At 40.2% G+C, this 26,074-nt stretch overlaps 1 protein-coding gene across 7 annotated transcripts in view; it reads right to left on the reverse strand.

Annotated features, from left to right (window-relative positions):
* The window catches only part of RASGRP3 (RAS guanyl releasing protein 3), a 107,705-nt gene that overhangs the window by 20,992 nt on the left and 60,639 nt on the right, over positions 1 to 26,074 (reverse strand). For 5 of the 7 annotated variants that reach the window (XM_049652307.1, XM_049652305.1, XM_049652302.1 and 2 more), the window contains 10 exons: positions 24,733 to 24,865; positions 20,740 to 20,934; positions 18,395 to 19,756; positions 17,699 to 17,830; positions 16,297 to 16,444; positions 14,677 to 14,850; positions 14,179 to 14,295; positions 11,910 to 12,185; positions 5,484 to 5,561; positions 1,575 to 1,691 (listed from right to left, as the gene is read on the reverse strand). In XM_049652307.1, coding sequence (XP_049508264.1) covers positions 1,575 to 1,691; positions 5,484 to 5,561; positions 11,910 to 12,185; positions 14,179 to 14,295; positions 14,677 to 14,850; positions 16,297 to 16,444; positions 17,699 to 17,830; positions 18,395 to 18,399 — 1,047 coding nt within the window. In that variant the 5' untranslated portion in view covers positions 18,400 to 19,756; positions 20,740 to 20,934; positions 24,733 to 24,865. The remainder of the gene's footprint in view (positions 1 to 1,574; positions 1,692 to 5,483; positions 5,562 to 11,909; positions 12,186 to 14,178; positions 14,296 to 14,676; positions 14,851 to 16,296; positions 16,445 to 17,698; positions 17,831 to 18,394; positions 19,757 to 20,739; positions 20,935 to 24,732; positions 24,866 to 26,074) is intronic. The other 2 variants (XM_049652308.1, XM_049652306.1) reach the window with 2 other exon arrangements.

Below are 26,074 nucleotides of genomic sequence, written 5' to 3' on the forward strand. Positions count from 1 at the left end.
ACATGACTGCTTAGAACCCATTGTAAGTTTATTTATAGAAAACTGAATTGTGCAAAATCACAAAATATACAGTCTTTTTGCAAGTCCCAATACCAATACTTACCTACAATCAAAGTTGCTTAAAATTAACTACTTATACCTACTTTTATAATCTAATATCCATATTTATATCCATATTAAGGATGCAATTCTTTTTGTAGAATAAAATTTAATGTGGAAATGCATAATAAAATCCAATCTTTCATTTGATTGAACCAACAGTAGGCAATTTATCCAAATTGGACCAATCTTCCACCATAAAATTGGAACTGGAGAGAAAATAAGAGAGAAGGTAAAAGGGAAGAGAGAGAGAGAGAGAGAGGAAGGGGGAGAGGGAGATACAGACTCCCCTTGTGTAGCAAAGAAAGTCTGTCTGCAGATAATGGAATGAGCATTCAGAGAAAAGCAGAGAAGAGAGTGGAAAAGAAAATAGTTGTGTCTTTTCATTTCCCGGTTCTAGACCTTCCTGAGCTGCAACCCTTGGAGCTGGATTCCTTCCCCACCTTCCCTGGCTCCAAGCTGGGTCTGTTACACAACATCAACACAAGGCCTCCACTGAATCTTATGGCCTTCTCAGACCTTTTCCTCACCCTTTCTGAACTTTCCTTGCTGCCTCACATGCTGCGTAGTAGTTTTCTTCCAATGCATCATGGTTTCCTTGATGATCCAAGATGTAGAAAATTCTTTCTTTTTCTTTAGGTGTGTGTGTGTGTGTGTGTGTGTGTGTGTGTGTGTGTTTAAAGTAGGCTTCACACCCAGCATGAAGCTCAATGCAGGCCCTAATCTCATGACCCTGAGATCAAGATCCAAGCTGAGATCAAGAGTTGGATGTTTAATCGACTAAGCCACCCAAGCACCCCCTCTTTTTCTTTAAACATCCACCCCCCAGAAAAAAAAGTTTATTTTATCCCAAAGATATGATTCTATTGTATCATACCAATCCATTAAAGCAGAGTGTTTAATCAGATGTCATAGTTTTTATTGCCAAATCTGTTTCCATTTTCCCCACAATGGTGCTTCTACTCTTCTTTCTACATGAAAACTCTGATAGACACTTTCCCATAATTAAGTAATGTTTCTGACGTAAATGGCTCTGTGCAGGTGTGTCACAGACCTCAATATAAACAGCAAGAGAAACTATGCATCCTACAGGATCTTTTCTTACCTTCAGGTAATCAATTTATTGGGCATTTTATTGGGACCCATATAGGTTTTTAATGAGTAGATTCTAATCCCCAAACAGTCCCTCAAATTGCAGGGGCAATGATGGAGGCATCAAATGCTGGTGAAAGAAAGTTGGAAGTAGCTGAGGGTATTTGGGTAAATGAGAACAGAATGACAGGAAGGGGAAAAAGGCCATTCTGGGGGAATCTCCCCCATAAGCCAATGCCATGTAGAGCTCAGTGTCTGCTAAATTGATCCTACCTGCAAGAGGGCTGTTTTCATTGACTTCAGTTGATTCTTGGGCAACTGTAGAATATTCTGGGAAGAGAAAAGGGCCTTCTAGTGCTCTCTACTCTCTCTCAATCACTTACCTCAACTAATTTCCTTATGTGCTTGTTGATGACTGTGGGGTCTGGCTTTGGCATCACTCCTGATGCCCACTCCAGGGGCACCACAGGCTTGGTGGGTGTTGTCGGGGAGGTAGGCTGCTGACAGGGGGGAAAAACACACTTTTCAACTTTATCTTAGACCTTAAGTAATTAGGGGACACTGAGAAAGACATACACATTTTTATGTTAATAATACAGTAAAAACTTACATATGTATCACTTAAATGTTCTGAAAACAAACATGTTTTGTCAATAGAATCTAATCTATAACTAAATACATATTTGCAGAGTGTATTTTGTTTAGCAGTAGTCTAGATTCCATTTTTTTAAGTGGGAAAAAGATACTGTTCTCTCATCCCACTCCAAAATTCTATCCAAGTTCCCCAAATATTACTAAAACATCCTTAAAACCTATATAATAATCCATACAGCTTTTTGTATAATGCAAAATATATAAAACACCTGTTATCTGGTTCTTTAATACCTGGTGTTGATAATAAACTAGTAGATGTTTGCAGTAAATGGGCCCATGTGAATGGCCAAGTTTATGTTCTCATGCTGGCATCTCTTTCAATATGCTTAATCGCTTCTCACTATTTGGCTAATTAGATCTTTCTAGCCTCTTTTGTGAACTTGCTTCCTCCATATGTTTTCCCACTTTCCTGCAAGACATTTTCACTAAATAATGTGGCCAAGATGGTAGCAATAATGCATAACGTGTTTACACAACACAGAGGCAAAACACAATCCTATCGGGAGACAAGCCAAGAGTGCAATGTACTTTATTCCTCTCCCCAGGACCTTCATTAAATGTAAATATTTTTGCTGGTGCATACATGCAAATCTGTTTTAACAGGTGTTTATTTGATACTAAATTGGGGACAAACATGTTTGCAAGAGTGACTGTACTAGATTTAAACCCTTTGCAATGTTTTGAGGTGGGTGTTGCTGGTATCCTTTGGGCTACCAACAGGACCAGAAAGTACTTGCCATCTGGATATGATCACCAACACATAGGCTCACTCACACATCATGACTCTTTCTATCAAGCTTTTCATTTTGTTCATCTGATGAAGGATAAAGCCACGGTTCCCAAACTGTATAACGAGGTGTCCATCCAGAACACTGCAGTGGACTCTCAGGGATACCAAAAGATATTTCAAACTCCCAAGGGAAATACAGCAGTACTCAGTATTTGTTAGACACCATGTAAACTACCAGCTTGAAATAGTTTACAGTTCACCCATTAGATCATGCTGTATTTCTTTCAATGGTATCAAATATTTCCAAAGCAAAAAAAACAATGTGGAACAAGAAAAAAGGTAGCCATATTCAATCTGATGACAAAATTTAAGATATTGTTTCATGCCCAACAGGCACACACATCCATTAGTAAGTAATTGTGGTTTTTAAAGAATTAAAATATTTTTTAATTTTTTTTAATGTTTATTTATTCTTGAGACAGTGAGGAAGAGACAGAGTGCAAGAAGGGGAGGGGCAGAGAGAGACACATACACACAGAATCTGAAGCGGGCACCAGGCTCTGAGCTGTCAGCACAGAGCCCAATGCGGGGCTCCAACTCACAAACTATGAGATTATGACCTGAGCCAAAGTCAGCCACTTAACTGACTGAGCCACCCAGGTGCCCCTAAAATATTATTTTGATTTCAACATATATGTATTGTTTTTTAAAGTGGGTTCTAAGTCATTAGAACATTAATATATATCAAGCTGTTTGGACCTAACTATTCTATACGTGGAATTGTGAGGTATTTCTTTTGACCTAGAGGTAGAGTGAAAAAACTGAGACACCAAATAAAACACAAAGAACCAGTGAGACACGAGCGTGCCCTGTGAAGAGAAAAAGGTTCATGGTGGGACTTTGGTGAGGTCCACCAGCACCAATGGTAAGCACACTGAAGTTACAGGCTCTTGGTACCATCATCCTGACAGGAGCTTGTTCTCCAGTGGCAGCATGTGTCAAACCTAATTGCAAAACAGGGTAACAAGCCACTTAAGATAAGAGACAGTAAGGGATTGGGAAATGTGTTTTCATAGATTCATAGGATTTTAGCACTTGGAAGGGACTTTCAAAGATTCTGCTTTACAAAAGATAAAAAGATTTTTCTGTATTTGATGGAAACATCTTCTGAAATTGGCCAAAATCTATCCTGAAAACAAATGTAAAAGGCACAACTCAGGCAAGTGTGCCTTGTTCTTACCATGTTCCCATATAAGATGTGGCAGGAAAAGGACAGGCAACCTCACGCAGTAGAAAAGCCTAGGCATTGGGGCACTTGGGTGTCTCAGTCAGTTAGGCGTCCAACTCTTGATTTTGGCTCAGGTCATGATCTTACGGTTCATGAGATTGAACTCCACGTTGGGCTCTGCACTGACAGTGTGGACCCTGCTTGGGATTCTCTGTCTCACTCTCTCTCTCTGCCCCTCCCCCACTTGTGCACACGCGCACACACTCTCTCTCTCTCTCTTTCTCTCTTTCAAAATAAATAGATACACATTTAAAAGAAAAAAGCACAGGTGTTGAAGACAGACAGGCCTGAAGCCACATCCCAGTTCTCCCACCTACTGGCTATTAGTGCTCCGTGTGAGACACCTATGCTCACCAGACTCAGTTTCCTTAACAGAGTTAATGAGATAACATGGATATGATGCCCCACCAGGTGCCCAACAACCAACTGGTAGCAATTAAAGTGCTCTGCTCCAGGTAAAGGAAGGTGTGGGCAGGTGGAAATGCCATGGGCACACACATAGCTTGCCACACCATGCTCAGCCTCTTCACAACAAAGCAAAGGAATGAGGAGCTCACAAGTTGCTTTTTGCCAGTAACTTTACCTTTCTCTCTAGCTCTTACTCATGCTAACTTTTCAGAGGCTAGCCTTCATGCCTCCATTTACCTCTGCTGTATTTTCCCACATGGGTCTGTTCTTCAGTGTCCCCAGGAGATGGGCCTCTAGTAGGGGAGCTGAAAATGCTGATGGAGCCACCACACTCACAATTTTAACAGACGTTACCAGGTCAACTAACTCAGACTCAAGTGCACACCCTCCCTGTACCAGAGAACAGCCCTGCCTCTTTGGGGCTGATGCTGCAGAGTCAGAATACAGGGACAGATTGAAGGTCCAAGTCACTGGCAACATCCCACAGAGTTCAACTGGTAAGGAGGTAAGTCATGAGATCTTTATCAGAAACCTGATCTGAGGATACGAGTCCAAGAGGCAAGTACAGACATGTTTTCCTTGAACATGCAAACCTCATCCTCGCCGCAAATTTCAAATTTACCCAGGTATTCTTTTATGAGTGCAAAACAGATCTAAGATACAGTCCGCTCACTAAAACTAATAATCAGTGTACATTCAGTAATGCAATTTCCTCAATCTTATCATATAATGTTTCTTTGCTAAGAGTCAGCCATTAATTGAGACACTATCCAATGTGATACTGAAATTATGAGTTGAGTCGATCATTAGCAGAGAAATTTGTGAATTATGATCAGGGTATTTAAAATTGATTAAACTTCATTTTATGCTGAATGGGATTTTATGTTGAAGAATCTAAAACGCTGTTTCACATTAAGATGCATTGTCTTTTGTTGAGGGGGAGGACCTATAGGTAGGCAGTCTCTCAGAGGAGACACAACACATAGATGATAACAAGAAAACAGAGTGATTGGAAATAATGGTTTTCTTTGTTAGCCTCTGATGAAGAAATCATACTCAAACTGTCAGAGCTAAGCTGTTCCACTGGCAAAATGGAATACAGGTTTTTTAAATTCTTCAGTCTTCAGATCACAAAGCATCACTGTAACAGCCAATTACTGTAAATGACAATCAATGGTGTTTGGCACTGATCTTTAGAAAAAATCCACCTACCGATTTAGAATTTCTAGGCTCCAGCACCAGTGACAATTTGTAAATATCATCTTCTGTGTGATAGAGGTCCAGAGAGAGCTACAACAAATTAGAAAGGATAAATGATGATGTTGGATCACATTTACTTATTTATTTACATTGCTGAAATATTTTCAAACCAAATGTTGAAGCTCAGTGTCTAATAATTTGAGAGAATGCAGAACATTAAAAAGATAGCATGCAGAGGCAGAACATGAAATTTTAAAACCAAACACTTTAGCATGGTCATCAGCATCCTATGTGCTATATCAGATGTGTTTATATCAACAAAAGGCAACATAGTTGAGCTATGAAGTAAGATGCCCCCACTCTCAATGCTACAGGAATTGCTCAGAGAGGCAGCATATAAAGCATGAAGGAAGGTTCTGGAGTCAGTTGGGCCTGAGTTCAAGTCCTAAGCCTGCCACTGGTTAGCCTGGCACCTTGAGCCAGTTATATCTTCTCTGACACTCATTTGCCACATCTGTAAAATGGAAATTATCATAAAAATCCCTACTGAATTGAATTTTGATCAAGATAAAATGGAATACTTCATGTGAAGTACTACACACACAACCTGGTACACAGTAAAATGCCAAGAAATGTTATTTGGTGTTGTTGATGTTACTATTATTATGACAGCTGTTACTACTAATATTATTATTATGTGGGGGGGGGGGAATGGAGGTCACTGAAAACAGAAATGATCAGGACAGAGTCACAGAGGACCTTGTGAACTAGGACCTAACTGGGACTATTCGGACAGAGAAAGAAGGAGAGAAAGATCAGGACAGGCAGGGACAACAACTTAGACCAAGATTGGAGTGCATGAATGAAATCAGTAAAAACTAAAATGCATGGTCCCATTCATCTAAAATAGAAGGCATGAGACTTAAAATCAGCCTGGATGAGTCTCACCCACACCCTTTAATGTTAAGATGCCAGATGAATCATGCCATTTCATCAGCAGTGAACATAACCAGGTGCCCTGTCCTTTCTTCGACCATTGGGGATGAAAAATTCTATTTAACATATTTGGCCTAAAAATAAAAACTTAATGTGTATGGGTATAGAGTGAGGGAGAAGCACAAGAAGGATGAAGTGGGAGAAAACTCAGAGGCAAAAGATGTCTTTCAAGGATTTATCTTGCTTTCATTATTTTTTTTTTGAGAGAGAGAGAGAGAGAGAGAGAGAGAGAGAGAGAGAGAGAGAGGCAGGTGAGGGAGAGAAAGGATCTTAAGCAGACTCCAAGCCCAGCACCAAGCCTGACGCGGAGCTCCATTTCATAACCATGAGATCATGACCTGAGCTGAACTCAAGAGTTGGACACTTCACCAACTGAGCTACCCAGACGCCCCTACAACATTTAAATTAAGGATTGCACACATCAGGTCATATACTGCTTTATCTAGACTTTGTCACCTAAAGATTTTTTCTAAACATAATGAAATTGACTTGACTATAAAACTGCCCCATCATCATTTCAGATCTTGAAAATCCTACCCACAAAGAACAGACACCATATCCATCTTCCATTAAACAGTCATTCCTACCTCCAGGGAGGAGAGGAACCATCCCCTAGTGCCTTTACAAACAAATGCCTTTACAAGGCAGCTCATTATATAAAAGAATGAAGTGAAATGCATGAAAAAGATCTTTTGGTAGAAACACCGGTATAATAATGTCTTATTTGCCAAAACCGTCTTCGCAGATGTAATTACCTTGGGACCTTTCCTCTGAGCTCAACAATAATAAAAATGTGTGATAAGTAGAATGTGACACTGGATCTCTGGGTTAGGGAGGTGACAGGGAGAGGTGGGGTCCCTGATGAATGGGAGACAGCCACTGCTCAGGTACAGCCAATTTTTGTCAGCTTGACCATTGACATATCTTCTCATTTGTCAAGAGAAGCCAGAAATCTGGAGTTTTACATGAAATATCTCAATTTTTAAATCCTGGCAACCAACATAAAATTTTTATGATTCTGTGTAGGCCAAATAAAACACATCTTGCCAATGGCAGTTGCCTGCTATTTTATAAATTCCACGATGGAAAACTCTACCGGCTTCTAAGCCTCACAGAAGCAGGCAGTGCATCCATTGCCATCTTTTCTGCCTCTATAATCCCAGCCACAGTTTGCTGCCTTGCATTGTGAACGTTCCATAGGGAGAAAATCAAGTCACTGTTTCCTTCTGGATTCCTTGTTATCAGGAGTTGATCTGGACTTCGATGAGCATGACCCTGTCCTACTGATTCGGCCTTTAATAATGAATGGCAGTGGCACCTGCTGGGAAAGGGATGACAACAGTGCCAGAACATCTGACCAGAAATCCAAATAAACCACACACTGAGTAGGGGAGATGCTCTCTCGAAAGACACAGAACATCTGTGGTATTTTCATATATCAGATGGACAGATACCAGATCCTATGATGGAAATGTCTTCTCCAAATGTTTGCCCTTAATTTATTAGTGGTGATTTGATCCTGAGCAAGTTATTAGCCTTTGTGGGACTCAGTCTTTTGGTCTTTAAAATGGGAGGCATAAATAATAGCTCCTTCCCAGGACTTCTGTGAAGATTAAATGAGCTAACATGCATTCAGTGGGGTTTGTGTAGTGGGCCATAGAGATGGGCATTGCATGGTTGGCTTCCAGTCAAATGCCACTGTGCTCATCAGTGAATGTATTACACCTGCCATCTTCTGCTTTCCCAGCCATGATCCTACCTACATGCATTCTCTCATCTCCTCTGGATTTTACAGCCCTGTGCAGAGCAACATGTTTTACTTCTTCCACAATTTTTTTTAAAATAATTAGAGGCAACTTGTCAATGGAATCTCAAGAATGCTTGCTTGTGTCTAACATATTTTGAGCTTGGAGAATGGTCTGAATCACTGTTTCATGTTGCTGCATTTACACCCAAGCCTATCAGCAAAGATGGTTGTGGATTTAGTCTGCACATTAAGACCTATGTCGCCCTGACTAGAGAACTGTAAAATAAAACACACTTGGTCATCAAACTATCTTATTGACCATTTTTGCAATTCTTCGTCTTCTTCTTCTTCTTCTTTTTTTTGAAACTGTAAAAATACAGGGGGCTTTCCAGTTATTTGCATATACTCAGAATGGTAAAAGTAACTGATAGATCTAAAAATACTATGAAAAGAATCAGATGATTTCGTATACCATAAAGTAAGAAGCATCAGCTTTTAAAGCTTCTGGTTCCAGGATTAGGATCACAGTGGAAAATGCCTTCTCTAGATTGTCCCTGAAAAGAGGAACAATCCAAAATCCATGTGTTTAGTGCTGGGGTCTCCCTTCCTTCATGTGCCCAGGGCTGTTCAGGGGCTAAATTTACAATGATAAAAATGGCACACAGAGTCTCTGACTCATAGATTTTGTTCTGTAATTAATTCCTTCTTTAGCCACCCATGAAGAGGGAAGGAGAGATTACTTAATTTTTACAGATGCAAAATAAAGTATATATAAAATAGATGTAAAATAAATCAGAGTAAATGCCCATCACTGAGAGACAGAGAGAGAGAGAGAGAGAGAGAGAGAGAGAGAGAGAGAGAGATACCCCCACCCCAAGCTGGAATTCAGAAGTTCTCCCTTTGCAAGCCTTTTGTCCTTTAGAAATCTGTTTCTTCCTTTGTAAAATACAAAGGGACAGGGGTGATGTTACACTCTCTGCCCTTCCCAAGGTCCCTGACAGGGTGTCTGTGTATATGAAATATATGTGAAAATGCTATGAAAAATGCAATCAGTTATTTCTGTAAAGTCCCAAGGTTGCTATGCAGCCTACCACATGGAGCGGACATTCCGTAATTGTTGATTTATTTAAGAGCTCTCATTTTCCATCTTTCAGGGCTCTCAATCATGTATTGGCTTTCTCACCTGGAACCATGTTTAGAGGCAAATAATCACTTCAGGTAAAAACCTGACCTAGAATCTTGGGGAAAAATGAATGGAGAAATGCTGCACGTATGGATGCCCTCACAGCTTCTGTCAGTCAAATGGTTCTAATCCTAACACATACCTGCTTCATGAGATGGCCACTGGGCTCTAGTGAACACCTGATGGGAATCTCCTTTATCTGCATTGAAGAGATTAATCTGCTTGTGGCCAGGAAGAATGAATGTATATTCCTGGGCAATGACCCTTCTTGGTTGTAGGGAAGGAGGAGGGGTCTTGGCTTTAAATAGAAACTGCCTTGATCGATGTCCATATGTGGGACTGTGCTATCTGAGGAGCCACTGGGCTGGAACCACAGTATCAGATTGACACCAGGCTCCTTATTCTCAAGGGGCCACCAGTCCTTATATCTAGAATCACAGAAGTTTAGAGCTGGAAGAGATCTCACAAATGAGCACAAAATCCCTTATGAAAAGACCAAGGGCAGGTCTAGCTAACAAGGAGACAAAACTAAGTAACTGCACACACAGAGCTAAAAGCTTGATCTCCTGCCCAGGATTCTTGCCACTGTACTACACTAGATAACATTGTTGTCCTAAATACAGTGCTTGGTGGCTTCTATATTTTAATACCCGAGGGGGGGTGGGGCGGGGATTGATTGTGTTGTCATCCTTTTTCTTTTTTCTTTCCTTCCCAGGCAGAAAAAAATATATATTTCTTAGCCTTTATTTCTAGGGTTCAAATTTTCCATTTGCACCCAAAAATTTCATTCAAAATCTTTTGATACTTCTCTAAATATCTGTCATTATGTTGCTTCATTCATAACTCAAAATTAATTCCCCTACTCCATCATCATCTTTTGTTGGGATAAGAAAATGCCCAAGCATAGGCACCTGCTCTATGACACTCTCCTCCACGTAGTGAAGGTAGCCTGGACACAGACAGGTGGAACTTCAGCTGGTCTGCAGACATCACCTGTGCCTGTGGCTTTGCTATCTGATTGGGGCTGCAACTCTGGTCACTTATTCGTGGAAACAGATTTACATGGCAAATGATTCATAAGCGCAGGTGCCTGGATTATTGAGAGGGTTTTCCCCCCCCAGTAGAGAACGTCTGTGTGTTTACTGTTTGTCATACAAACTCAGTCCCAAGAGATTTGTTTTTGTGTGTGTCAGCCACTTCTGCTTTATGCTAAGGTACAGCTGGTATTACTCCATGCACTTCAGGGGTTCTATGCCTTGGTAAACAATCATGTGTTCTAGGAACAGTGTGTGAGAAGGTCTAGGAACCACTCCTATGCCAGTGCAGTGGTCCCAGAGGATTTAGGCCCTCAGAGCTTCAGAAGGAAATTGTTTTCATTTTCCATGGCCACGAATGGAAAAGAGTCAATTCAGTATTGCAGTCAAGTGTCTGAAGCTTCCGTATTATAAACCCAAACAGGGAAGTTGCTTCTCCATTTGTTAAACAAGGGTGAAAGAATTTGGTTATGCCTCTTCCCCCTGACAAGGCAGCCATCAATGGGGTAGGTTCTCTCCCATACACCTGTTGTGTCTAAAAGCGCCGGGACCTAGAGATCAGCCACGAATGACAAAAAATATGAATGCTAGTCGAATTTCATCTGTCTGACCCACAACATTCCTAAATACAGCATTCAGTTCATCTGTTGAGCTCCTACATATGCCAGGTATCATGAGAGGCAGTGGGGATATGGGATATATACGGCAGGTAAACAGGAAAAAAAAAAATCTAATACAAAATGATACCTCCCTATGGTTAAGAAAGTATAAAGGTCAAGAGCCACACATGAAGCAGACACTTACTGCTCTGGAGAGGAACAGAGAATGCTCCAGAAAGACAGAAGGTTTTGAATTTGAGCTAGTCACAGGGGTGGATAGAGAAGGGATTTTCCAAGAAAGTGCAAAGGCCAGGAAGCAGAAGGCAGCAGTTCGAGGTGGAAAGCCCAGTGTTCCTCAATGGCAAGTGTGATGTGGCATCAAGTGATGACAACTCAGGATACATAGACAACAAGTCTAGAAGGGCCTCAAAGGCCAGGCTGGCAAGGGGAGGGTGGCAGTGGGGACAGGGAGATCATGGAGGAGGACCAGGTATTATCCCAGGCTTCAGCTATGCTGTGCGGGAGGGCAAAGGGAAATGGATGAGGTGAGGCCACGTAGAAGGTGGTGATGAGCTAGACTGGTGTGACAAAGGAGAGTGAGGGGCTGAGGGCGGAGGGCCTCTCCAAGAGCTCTAGGAGCAGAGCTATAGGGGTGGTACCTAGGCTCCTCAGGACAAAGGAAAATTTCTCTGCCCCGTGATTATAGTCTCAGCTCATGCCGGATATGGGGCTGGGCTCCCCTCCCCTCACCCACCCTTTCAGATCCTGCCCCATCTACCAGCCCTGCATGCAACCTGGTGAATGACCTTCAAGGACTTTCCCGCATCCCCTGGGAAGTGAGAAGAGCTCTCAGCACAAACTCCTGTCCCCTCAACTCACCGTGAGCAGGTTGATCAAATCCATGTTGGGTTCTAAGTGGTGGGAGGCATTCTGCAGAGACACCAGTTCGCTGAGGGTAACGGAGAGCTGGTGCATTTTTACAATGTTAACTTTGTTGTCCTCCATCCAGTCTGGGAAAATGACATGGACTGCTATCAAGTCTTTCAAGTGGACGCCAAGGATGGGAATCTTGAAGCCCTCGCAGTCGGCAAAGGCCTTGCGGTAATTGCAGTAATTGCCGTTGGAGGAGACCAGCTCTGTCATTTCGTTCCAGTTCTGGAACAGATGGAAAAGTAGGATTTTCAAACAGTCTTCCCTCCTACCCACCCCCAGGCCCTGCCGTGTGTGGCTAGGAAATTCCTCAGCCACTGAGAGAAGTATCAATTGCACGAACACTGATGCAGGGAAATTATTAACCTAGAAAAAGAAAATTAGAAAAATGTCCTGGGCCTGGCTATATGAGCTAGACAGTGTGTTCTATTCTACTGCAAAACAGAAACTGCCCGCACCTCTGCCTACCTACTAGGGCTGATAGGGTGTTAAAAAGCATCAATCATCTAGAAGTATTTGGCAATTCATGGAAATACTACAGTCCACAAACATAAGCATGTATTGTATTAAAATACAGTATGTAGTATAGTACAGTTGTTGTTCTAAGAAAGTTGCATTCAAGATATTACTTAAAGGTTAACCTGGAATGGGATGGGGTAGGAAAAGCCACACCGAGGTATGAGATAGCTGTGGTTTGGGACTCTGCCACTAACTAGACAGGTGACCTTTGGCAAGTAACTTCATTTTGAGGGGCCTCAGTTTCCTTTTTTGTAAGAAAGAAGAATTCAAATAATTTTTGAAGATCCACTGGTGGTTCCAAGCCTCTAAGAGCCTCCACTGAATTCTTACTCATCACAATGTGTAAAATGTGTTTTGCTCTTTACTTGAAATTCAGTACGAAGCTCAAGGAAAATAAGACACTTACATAATGAACCCCAGTATGCTTAGAACGAGTGATATGCTTTAGGTCAGAGAGCAATGCTTCTTGGCTTACAACCTCCTGTTTACCGCTGGTTGCCTAAGAGCAACCAGACCTTCCTCAATTTTAATCAGTCTACAACTTTCTGAAAGCAGCCCTGTGACTCAGATGGAGCTGTTTCCATTCCTAGGCCCAAGTTTGGGTCTGATTTACCGTCATTATAATTCCATCCTTCTTGTTTGTGATTGGTTCAAGAACACAGAGGTAAGCCAATTGGTACATTATATTCTTCTAGCAATTGTTATTGGTCCAGGGGTGAAAATGTGACCTGAGATGGTCCAATCTGCCTAAAAACAACGTCTTTCATTCCATGGGGGCAGGGCTGAAGGCGGAAGCTTTCCCTGTCTCCAACTTGCAGACAGCCCAATCAGGAGAAAGGCCGGTCTAAGGAAACAAACAACTGATACTGAAAGGTAGGCAGAACTACTGAGCCAGAGCTCTAATCAGATTATGCCTGGAGTTGGCCCTGCTTTTTGTACTTCCAGGTATGTGAGATGACCCATTGCCTTACTGTCTAAGCAATTTCAAGATTTTTTAAAACTTATAGCTGAAGGTGTCCTTACTGATACAGCACACTACATGCTTACAAAGAAATCTTTTCCTAAAGATGAAATGTTCTTTTTCACTGACAAAAGAAAAATATTATTATTGTGGTCTGGAAACAAATATGGCAGAAAAAGTTCAGTTTAAAAAGACATAGATCATTGTTTTTTTTAAAATATATATATATATATATATATATATATTTTTTTTTTTTTTCCTGAGAACTCAGCTATAAATCTGAGGGATTTTTAGACAAGGTCAACATCTCTCTCTTCCTTTGTATCTGTCCACTGTGTTTAAAACAGTGCTATGAATAGAGCAGGTGTTCATTGACTTGATTTGAGGAGGGTAGGGTAGGAATGATTTGTCTTATTTGCCTTGTACGCCCTGTGTGTGTCACAGTGCATATCACATAGTTAGCACCAAGTGCATATTTGTGGAGTACTCACAACTGCCATATGTTAATGGTATTCTTGTTGGTACACTTGGTATTCTTAAAGGCCTTCTTATTGGGACACTTGCCACCACTTCCAACCTGTTTTTGCCAGTGGTGTGCCTATTACCTTCCTTTTAATTCCCCATGTGTAACCAACCATTGTCTAGGAAGAGAACTTTCCCCTTCTGATAGGAGCATCCTATCCCTAAACAATTTACAAATGACTTTTGTACTCAGGATTGGAATTTAATCCACCATACCTTCGTAACTTCTGAAGAAAGATGAGAATGGGTCTCCTTGAGGCGTGAGATAGAACTATGACTAAGGCCTCCCACCACTGCCATCAGAGTGTTAAAATTTTTGAGCTGAAGGAGCTTCTGCAATAAAAAAAAATTACCATCAATACTTTGTAAGAATTTTTCAACTATTCTAGCCTCTCTGAAGTACAGGTGAATGCACTATTTTAATAACAAGGATCTAGGACAAATAATATCAATTTAACATGAAGCACAAATGCAATCCACCAGGAAAATATATCCATCATTTTACAGAAAACGTTACAACGAATGCTTCCAAGTACTGCCAATTAAAGGCAGTCTTCGTGCATGAGAGAAGTATGATGTTCACCACCAGATATTATGAATACTTTAATTGTCCTTTATGGTGTGAACCCCAAATTTCTTTGATGACTTTTCTCTAGAGGGAACAAACATCTAGAATCCTTTAAGAACCCCAGGCTAATGCCCAGACATACATACCTTGGCGACATTGATAAACTTTGTAATGACTTCTGCCCTTTGCTGGGGGGTTGGTTTGCTAAGAACCATCAACTGGACCCACTTAGAGATTCCATTAAATAAAGCAATAGATCTCTCCAAGGTTGGGTTATTCTCCAGGCAGCCATGGATGACATAGCTTTGGTAATCAGTGAACTAGTAAAGGAAGATTCAGAGACTCTGAATTATAATGGAGTCTTTGTAAAATCAGAAATTAGAACGTTGTGTGGAAGATGTGAGACGCTGTTTCATAACAACATAATGATTTCTTTCATTTAACATTTATGATGGTATCTTACACATTTGAATATACACGTACCCTTAACATATTATTTTGCTGTGTTTCACTCCGCCATACACAGATACATGCTTACACATCACAGTGTTGGACAGGGCGGGGAGGGACAAGAGTCTAAGTCACATTCCAGTGAATCTCAAATTTGCTGGATCATAAGATCCACCTGAGGCATTTGCATTATAACATACTGGTTTCTGGGGACACTTCAGACCTAAAGGATCAATATCTCCAAAGAAAGAACCCAAGAATCTTCATTTTTCACCCACTACTTGTGATTCCAACAGCCAGGCAAGTCTGAGATACAATGGCATACATTAAAGAAAAGGAAATGAATACAAATATAATGATTTCAAGTCAGAATAATTTTGTACAGTTTTTTAAGAAAAAAGAAGAAGAAAACAATAATTGAAGTAAGGCAGCTCCTTAGCAAAACAGACACCTTTTGGGGGAGTCAGCATGGATGCCACCAAATACATGTGAGCCTTCTATCATGTAAACAATGCAGGGGGTTCCCTCTCATGGCCTGCCAGGAAGGGATCATTAAGGTCCTCTCCAAATAGGATTATTTTGTGAAAAGAATCAGTCTTTCAGAAATCCATACTTCTAACCTCATGTTCTTCTTTGCAAGTAATAATGTAATTAATTTCCTGGAACCTTGGAAAAGAAAGAGGAGTGATTGCCCCAGAGCTTGGTGAGACAAAGCCTGATCGTGAGCCATTGTGGAAATAGTCTCATAATAAGTAAATAGAGAGTAGGTGGCTAGGAAGAGACCACAGTCAAGAGGAAGAGAAAGGAGGTGGAGAAGGAACACTATTAAGATGGAGTAGGAAAGAAAAGTTTAATTCCGGCTCTCTATATCTGGAAATAAACAACCTGATGTGAGAGTCTCATCAAAGCCTACAATTCTTATTCTCAACCTATGCCCGTAATTAGGCATTTATACAAATCCCAACCTAAATAAATATGTCTTCTCTCAAATGGAGGGCCTAGCAAAACATGTTCACTTGGGAGAAGTCAATGGAGCTAAATAAACCTTGAATGGTTAAATCTCCACTGAGTATTTAGAAAATCATGCTTTAATCGTATGAAAGGAGACATTGAAAATAGCGACAGATATATAGCTCCTAAGCCATAAAATAAAGGCAGGATAATATTTATCTTTGGTTAAAAGGGATTGTTCCTGTGAATTAAGGGCACTTTTCCAGTGGAGCACAATGACAGAGGCTGCCAATATGAAAACGCAGCTTTTGGGAAAGTTGGCATGGTGGTTGTTATCCTTGGAAGAATAAATGTCAGTTTCTTACTGAGATCCTTCTAAAAGATTTATGCTCCAGAAAAGTGAGGTGCTCAGCCAATTCAATGGGCTCCAGATGGTCAAACAGCAGACAGGCTTTTCCCTTCTTGGATACTTTTTTCCTCTGTGTGACTCTTCTCATCCAGTCATAGGAAGGACTATAAAAGAAACAGTGAGTCTGGTCAATGTGCTGAAAGGCCATTTCACTCAATGGAAGTTATTAACCTACTGACTCTGTAACTCTTGGCCTGCTTCCAGGAGCTTGCGCAAAATACACGCCCTGTCCTTCATATTTGAAGAGAAAACCACTGACCCACTGCCAACAGAACATAAACTTTGAGTTGTTTTTCCAGACAGGGTGGGTTTGCACCGATCCATCCAGAATTTCTTACTTGCTCTTTCTTGTGACCAGTAAGGTTTGGATCACAGGGGAGAGGTCAGGGTTAGGTGTATAAATTTGGCAGATTATCAATATATATGATGGTGATTGAAGGCACATGAAAACCACCTGAAGTTGGGTTCTTACACTTCAGCAACATATGGATTATCTGAAAAATTCGTTATAAAGACAGAGGACTGACCTCACTGCCAGAGATTCTGATTTACTAGGAATGAACCTGAATAATATGTATTTTTAACAACATCCCTAATGATTCCTGGATCATGCACTGTTGATCAAGACTCTTAAAGAACTATTCTAGGAAAATGGACCAGAGTATGAAAGCCCAGGACACAAAAACATATATTTGCAAGATGGATAACCATACTTAGGGCCATTGCATAGTTTTCTCTGTACAAAGTTAACTAGTAGATATAAAATGCGAATCTAATTAGCACTGAGTTCCTAGTAAATGAGCTAACCAGTTCATGGCAAAACAATGGTCAACATTTGTAAAGCCTCAGGCTGATCTCAGAAGCACATAGCACAGGGCTTCTCAAACTTGAATGTGCACATGAATCAGCTAGTGCTCTCTTATTAAAATGCAGTTTCCAATTCAGCAGGTTTAGGGTGGGGCCTGAGATTCTGAATTTCTACTGAGCTCCCATGTGATGCCAGTGCTACTGATCTACAGGCCACACTATGAGTGGCAAGGACTTAGGAGACAGGAACTAGACTTAGTAACTAAGTACTCAGCATCTATTACATGCCAAATGCTATCTTACTATGCATTTAATGGATGCTCATAGTAGCCCCATGACCAAGGTACTATCCCCATTTTATACATAAAGAAATTGAGGCTTGGAAAGATGAACTATGTCCAGTGGGGCTGTGCTCATTTTGCACCAAGACTTTCTTCACAAGAGCACACCTTGATTCTGAAATAGTATGGACTGAGGTCAAGCGGGACCATCACTATTCCATCCCCTCATCATGACTCATCATGTTTGAAAGAAGCTTGTGCCACTCTTACATGCTGGATATGTCGATGAGGCTGATGTGTTTTTCATACCCTAGTTGGCTAGCTACTTCTCGGAACTCTTCAGTCATACGGATCAAACCAAGGTCCAAATTAAACTCTGCAGGAAACTTGAGAATCCAGTACCTGAAAGGCATCAAATATTTTTGATGATGAGAAGATTTCAAGCTAGACCTTTATGGAAATTATTGTATCATTTTACAGATTACATTTCACCATAAACCCAGGACCATACCCCAAATGAGCAATCTCCTATTCCCCTCCGCATGATACCAGCTCTCACTTTTCCCTCCTTCAATCAAGGACCCAAGTCTACCACTCCCTCTCTGAGTCTCTCTTTCTGACCCTAAGTCCTGAGTGTCTCTACTCTCATCTAAGTGCAGGAAACTCTTCTCCCAGTTCATGGCGACTACATGGGAAAGTATATGGTGGGGAAATAGAAAAGAAATGAATTTACTCTTTCCAACAGCTAGTTTCATTCTCTAATCACATTTGCTATGGCTTGACCTCTAAAAGAAAGATAAATTCAACTCCCAGGAACAGAGGAGAGCCAATTTAATCAAAATCAGTAAAAGAGGGATCAGAGTCCATTCTATTGCCAAACTAGGTCTGCCGCTTGGGAAAAAAGAAATTATCAACAATTCCAGAACCATAAAGGAGAAGACAAATTACATGTATAAGTATATTTACCTCATGAAGTAGCAGATCTTTAACCGAAATTCATCACAGTTTTCTCCACTGGCATCTCGATACGTACACTAGTTAAAGAAAAAATCCTTGTACCTTGTTTCCTTTGCCCACACCTGCAGCTGTTTGACCAATTTAGATGAATTCCTAATAAGAAGTCCATACCAGGGACATGTGAGTTATATGGATGTTCAAATGGGGAGACAACAAGCTCTGATGATATCAGCACTGAATAATTGTAACCTATGCACTATTACACCCCCATATTGAGTCCTAGAGACTCTCAGACTACACTGAGGACCGGGATATTGCTCGCTTTCAAGAACCTCTGCTCAGGGTAAATGTCCCCTTACCCTCTCCAATATTCCCTTCTATCCTGAGGCTGTAGAAAGGATGGAGAGGAAAAGTAGAAAGTGGAGGAAGCTTGCAATGAGCCAATGGAAGCCCACATGGCCCTAATACTTGACAGACCCTCTGCCTATCAGGCTCCTACCCCGTAAGGTTTCCCAGTCATGTGGAGGCCCCTGGGGCTGGAAGCAGGCTGATAATAAACATTAGATCTCCAGGAATAAAACCTCCTTATACATGTGAGGCTATTTTGTCATTTTGTGTCATTTGGCTTTCAATCACCTTTTGGGACTGCACGGTGTATAAAAGTGGTAGATTGCTAAAAGCTCTTACTAGAATGGGGTTTCTGGGTCTTTTTGTTTGTTTCTTTGTTTGCTTTTGTATCAGAAGGAAATCTGAAATTAATATCAACCAACCGACTGCAATAAACCTGTTAGAATGTTCTTTGTGTCTTGTCAACAAGGGAAAATGTGAAAACTTAGGTGGCATGTGTGCCTGATTTGTGCCTTATTTTGGTTGGCATTTCCATATGTCTAAACCATATCCTCTGTGTCCATCATTTTGCCATCCTAAAAGGAATAAATTAGGTCTTAAATAAGTGTTGACTATTCTTTCATTATACTAACAGCAGAAATGTTTAAGACAAATTAGAAACATTCAGCCTAAGTTTCCATTTCATTGTATATCTAGTGATTATTTTCAAGTACAGCCAAAACACCCAGATGGATAGTCAACTCTTTGGTCCATCACGCAGATGCCTTGTGTAGACATCTATATATATATATCCACAAAAGAGCTGGATAACTGACTGAAGACTGTTTATTCATCTTAATTTACCAGCTTTTGTTAGACACTCTACTAAATACAGAACTTGATTTATGATTGTAAAAATTATGCAGTAGTTGAAAGGATATATGCAGAGAAGTTTTTCTGCCAATTCAGTGGAAGATAAATACCATCGGTGCATCAGTAGAACTATTCTTGGCAAATAACTATTGTTCAGCTCTCCATTGTCATCTGTTAAAAAAATAAAATAAAGTGGGAGTGAGGAGACAACAGTATTACTCTTTTTCTAATATCAGTAGAGAAACATTAGTGTCAAAACGTCTCATAGACCCAATTATTGTTTGGGTCTTCCTTGCAAGTTGAGTGAATAGGTAGGTCTCACCCTCCCTCTGGTGTTAGATTGCCAGATTTAGCAAATAGAAATACAGAACACTTAGTTAATCTCAATTAAGGTAAACCAAAACTAGATTTTTTAGCATAAGTATATCCAATGCATTATTTAGGATGTACTTACACTAAAAATGTACCTTATATGAAATTCAAATTTAACTAATCATCCCATATTTTATCTGGCCACCCGACTCTGGTCTAACACTTCCTATAATAATAAATTTAAAAAAACAATTAAAAAACAACCCCTTTGTGATTCCATTTGTGCAAAGAATATCCTGAAATGCTGAAGTGGATACATAAACAACATAAAAAGCATGTAGCTTAGTAGAAGGTACAAGTCATATAAACAAATATAGAATGCAGCAGATTGTGCTACCCATGCTTGTCTGAGACAAAAGACTGAGGAATAACCATAGCCCCATATACCAAGTACCATAAGAAAGTCCCAAAGGGCTATGGGAGGAAGCAATCCACACTGCTGACAGCGGGGATTAGGAATGGTAATATGAACACCTGAAATGGCAACTGAGATGGTCCCTGAAGCAAATTTTAGTGAAGGAGTGTAATAAAGGTGTAGGCATAGAAAGATGCAAGGATGTCCCAGAAACATTAAGTGGACCATGTGGCTGGCATATTAGCTGTGGGAAGTAAAGTGAAGAAGATGCAGAGAGGGCAGTGATCCTGGGGGAGACAGACTGGGGTCAATCACAAAGGACTCAAATCTAGAGGTGGAGATTGAATTCTGTTTCACAGCAACACTTGCACATGAAAAGGGGGATGTCAGAGCATCAAGATACGTAAAAGGGAGAAAACCCTCATACCAAACATCTCAATGCAAGTGCTCAGCAGTTCATCTAGTGTTGCTGCTTTTCCAAGTCCACTTGACCCCATGGTTATTAAGCCGTTGTCAAAAAACTAGATACATTTTCAGCAATAGGTAGACCATCTCCATAATCATGCAACTTGGTAACGTTTGTGCTAGTACTGGTGTCTGTCCTTAGTTATACTCCAAGACTCTAAAGAAACAAGAAAAGAAAGTTATTAGACTAGAGTTCAGACCTCATTATAGCATTACTTTCCTACCAAAAAAGATAATGACTTCCATTGACTGCATCTTTTTTTTTTTTTTTCAACGTTTATTTTTTTATTTTTGGGACAGAGAGAGACAGAGCATGAACGGGGGAGGGGCAGAGAGAGAGGGAGACACAGAATCGGAAACAGGCTCCAGGCTCCGAGCCATCAGCCCAGAGCCCGACGCGGGGCTCGAACTCACGGACTGTGAGATCCTGACCTGGCTGAAGTCGGACGCTTAACCGACTGCGCCACCCAGGTGCCCCTTGACTGCATCTTTCGACCAGAAAAGTATCAAAGTGACAGAGATAATATGTCAACCACCATGATGGCAAAATGCCTGCTGACCTGTTCCTTCACCTGCAGGTGCCCCAGGACCACAGAAATGTTCTGTTAAATACCAGCCCATTTTGCAGCCGACATTGTCTTGATACAATATCTTAACTTTCTTCATATTCTTTTTTTTAAGTTTTTATTTATTTTGAGAGAGAGACCATGCGCATGATCAGGGGAGGGGCAGAGAGAGAGGGGGGAAGAGAGAATCCCAAGGAGGTTCTGCGCCATCAGCATACAGCCTGATGCAGGGCTTGAACTCATAAACTGTGAAATGATGACCTGAGCCAAAACCAAGAGTCAGACACTTAACTGACTGAGCCACACAGGTGCCCCAACTTTCTTCATATTCTTAAGAGATAAGAGAGACATTCAAGAATATTATAAATGTTACTTGGTTTAATATTATTATAAGTATATAGAAGGAGGTAAATTTTTTTAAATGTTTATTTTATTTTGAGAGAGAGAGAGAGAAAGAGAGAGAGTATGCACATGAGTAGGGGAGGGGCACAGAAAGAGGGAGTGACAGATCAAAAGCAAGATCTGAGCTGTCAGCAAAGCCTGATGTGGGGCTCGCTCTCATGAACTGTGAGATCAGGACCTGAGCCAAAAATCAAGAGACAGAGGCTTAAGTGACTGAGCTACCCAGGTACCCCAAAGGAGGTAAATTTTAAAGTGCAAATATATTTGTGAGAATTATCCTCAATGATCATATAAACATTCAACAATTGATTTAAAAAGTCTTATTTGCATGATTTCTCTAATAGTGACCTTAGTACTAGTGGGAATAGTAATAAAAGTATTAACAATAATCTGTTGAACATCCACATTATAGATCAATCGCCATACCACTTTCTAGATATTATCCAACTTGACCTTCATAATAATACTGTTATGACCAACAAAATATTTCATAACAATGCTTCATAAAAATAGTAATTATTATTCCCAATTTACAGATGAGGTCATGGGATTTGCAGAGATTCAGCAACTGGTCTAAAACTACACAATTATTAAGGCCTAGAATCAGGACTCCATTGTAAAATGAAGCTTTTAATTTCCTTTTTCCCCTTTCATTGCTCTCCCAAGTATGGATATCATACATTGTCATGATTTTGCCCCCTAATCCAGTATGAGGAATATCACTCCTCCACACCATATCAGAAAGTTGACATAGCCAAATGATCTGTCACATAGGTAGAAAAAATGTGGGGATGACAGCTTTCTCATTTTACATCACTGTCATAGGGGAAATGGGATTGGAAACCACCTCTGAGAGTTCCTTATACTGAAAGCATTGCTGTTGGAGGCACCATCATTTTATTTCAGAGTCCTTGATGCGAGCTCCATATAGTGCTTAGAGAAGGTGAGAGCTCATCATGATGTAAGACAGTTATCCACTTTGGGCAGTTTAATAGGTTAATGTGCCCACTGGGAATTAATCTCTTAAACTGTTTGAAGTCAGTGTCTTTTCTACTTTCGAAATTTATTTATTTAACAGGCAATCATCAAGAACCTGACAGATGCCAGGCACTGGGCTAAGCATTGAGGCTGCCGAGATGAACAAATCATTGTCCCATCCCTGCCTTTAGTAGGCTCAAAGTCAACTTCAGAAAGCAGACACATGAATGAATAGGGGAAAAAAACTAACTTCCATGTGTATGGTTGTGTTAGTTCAACGGGACCACCAAAGAGTGACATATGAGTGGGTCTGTGCAGTAGGCATATAACTCCAAAGGAAATTTTTTACCGTGTATTATTTCTGTGTAAAACCATATTCTTGTGCTGACGGTGCCACATTTAGAGACTAAAAAGTAGGATTATTTCATATGTGCAGTAAAAATAACAGAAACACGGGATCAATGCTATCCCACTTCTGCTGCTCAAACGATTTGTGAAAGGGAAATATTAAAGATGTCTGGAAGCAATTCTTTTATGTCTCTTAACCCACTTACCTTATTGGTGAGGCCTTTCCTGACCACCCTATTTAAAACAACAAGACCTCTCTCCTCACACCCACCTCCCACTTGGCATGCCCTACCTCACCTCCCGGCTTTATTTTTCTTCATAACACTCGTCCCCATTTGAAGTACTATATATTTTACTTGTTTATTTGTTTTTAAATCTTTCTGGCACTATAAACATAAGCTCTATGAACGCAGGATTTTTGTGTTTGTTCTCTGGCATACTCCCCAACTCCTAAGATGTTGTCTCTCATAGAGAAGATGCTAAAAAAAAGCATTTGATAAATTAATGAATGAGTGGATGAATGGATGAAGAAATGATAAAATAAAAATTGTAAAAAGTTTATCTTTGAATATGTACATATTTATATGAATATGTACTATAATATTTTTAGTTTGTTTTAGTACTTTAAATCAGCTTTTAGTAAACAGCCTGGGATAGAGGTTCCTTCCAGCTTTCTAGATTTAATAGGATCTGTCTATATTCATAATAAGAACTTGGTACCTCTTCCAGGACATTTTGGGGGAAACACTTCTCTTACTTCCTTAATGTAAATTCTGTCAATCCCATTAAAAGTCAAGACTGGACAATTGACAAGTTTGATTACCCTTCATGTATATATAGACACTTTTTATCTTGTGAACTCTTGTTACTGAATGGTAAATATATTGCTTAGAACCAAATGGCCTACATTAACTAAACTAGTTTCTCAGGTCAAATCTATAATTATCCAGTTGGTCTACTTTTTTTTAAATTGTTTAAGTGTTTATTTATTTTTGAGAGAGAGAGAGTGAGCAGTGGAGGAACAGAGAGAGAGAGAGAGAGAGGGAGACACAGAATAAGAAACAGGCTCCAGGCCTCTGAGCTGTCAGCACAGAGCCCAACGTGAGGCTTGAACTCACAAACTGCGAGGTCATGACCTGAGCTGAAGTCAGATGCTTAACGGATTGATCCACCCAGGCACCTCTATTCAGCTGATCTTCTTGAGGAAGGTATTACCCTTCCATAAGGGGTTAGAAAGAAATAATGTGGTACCAAAGACCTGTCACTATGTTTGGGATTATATTTGTGATCTGCAAGGAAGGCAGCACATGAGAGCCAGGCAGGCCAGGCTCTCCAGTTACAATCTGTTTCTGCAATCAGTAGATGTGTGTCTGTGTCCCCACTTAGCATTCTGTCACCTGCACATGCACCTGAGATCTCATTTTATTTGTGTGGCTATTATTGTGTCTGCAACGGCTTTTTCAAAAGTAAAGCTTCTTTATTATAAAAGCAACATATATTCATCATTTAAAATAGGACAGGAAGGAAAAAAAGTTGCCTGCAATCTCACCATCCAAAGATAACTCTTGTTAATATCATAGCACGTTTCTTTCAGTTTTCCTAGGCATATTTATTTTGGCAAGTTTCGTATGTAATCTACAATGGTTTAAATAAATACTTACCTACTGGTTTCACACAGATAGGTATCCAGGTCTGCAAGAATGTTAAGGGCAGTTGTCATTCTTGGAAAATGCACTGGGGATGCAGTCTGCAGAACTGGTTTATCCAACTTGAATAATAAGTACTTTGCAGAACCTGATAAAAGAACATAAAGAAATCCCCAGACAGAGTTAAATAATAGAAACCCCAAAGAATCCATGTTGTGTTAAAACATTTCCAAAACCCTTGAGTTATAGGTGGTTTTCGAAATTTTGTCCATCTCAAAGTCAATTAAATAAAGAAAAATATTCGAAATAGTTATTTGGTGACATGGTATTTTTTAAATCAAATAGCTATTTTAAAGATCAGCCTATTAAAGTGCTGTAAATGTGGCAAAAACCAAAATTTATACACATAGTGTAAAATACTATTTTAGTCCAAATACACTTGTACCATTGGAGTACTCATTACGAATTTCCAAACACTGACCTTGGAATGTTAGTAAATCTCTAAAACAGTTTGTTGTGGTGATCATCAAACTCTGACTCTAAATCATTCCTGACTGTCTCAATGTGAGTGTCAATGTTATTTTAGTCCAGGTTGTTTAGTCTCCCAATGGTTTGGGACTTGCTTTAGTGTTGATAGGTACTCTCTGGCTGAAATGAGAATTATTGCTCCCCAGCATACACATTTTCTCACAAGTCTGAAAAGGACACAATAAAGCCAAAATTTCCCCAGGGCTTGAATTACTTCTATGAGAAAAGTTCTCACTTCAAAAGGGCAATAGAGTTCTGTTGGGTGTGATTCCAAAGGCCATGATGTCTGCCTGCAGCAAAAAGTCTTTCATTAACATGAAAGCCTCTGTCTTCAAAAAATCCTTGTGAGGTTGCCTAGGACAAAAAGAACTATGCTCCCAATTTTAGAAATAGTAAAAAGGAGTCAGCTCCATGCAGCTAGCATTAACGGACATAAATTAGCACCCCAGCCTCTTGACTCAGAACCTTTAGAGTCTTTGAAAATTGGATTTCAGTCCTAGATAAGCAAATGTGGGGGAGTTTTACTTACGTCTGAGTAAAATGCCAATATTGCTGCCTACTTTACTGGATTGTTGAAGGAGTTACAGAAGTAACATAAAATACACCCACCATATGTCCTGTAAAATACTGGGTGCTCAAGAGAATGTGCTTCCCTTCACCCACAGTATCTCTTCCCTTCCAATATTTAAAGGTCTTTAAGTTGAGGACTTAGGTGAAGTACAGGACCAATATGATTGAAGTGACAGGAAGAGAGATGTTAAGTTAGAGAAGAAAAAAAGAAATAGGAGAAAAAACATTGTGACACTAGAGCTTCTAAGAGTGGGGCAGA

This window comes from Panthera uncia, assembly GCF_023721935.1.
Source record: "Panthera uncia isolate 11264 chromosome A3 unlocalized genomic scaffold, Puncia_PCG_1.0 HiC_scaffold_12, whole genome shotgun sequence".
Classification (NCBI taxonomy): Eukaryota; Metazoa; Chordata; class Mammalia; order Carnivora; family Felidae; genus Panthera; species Panthera uncia.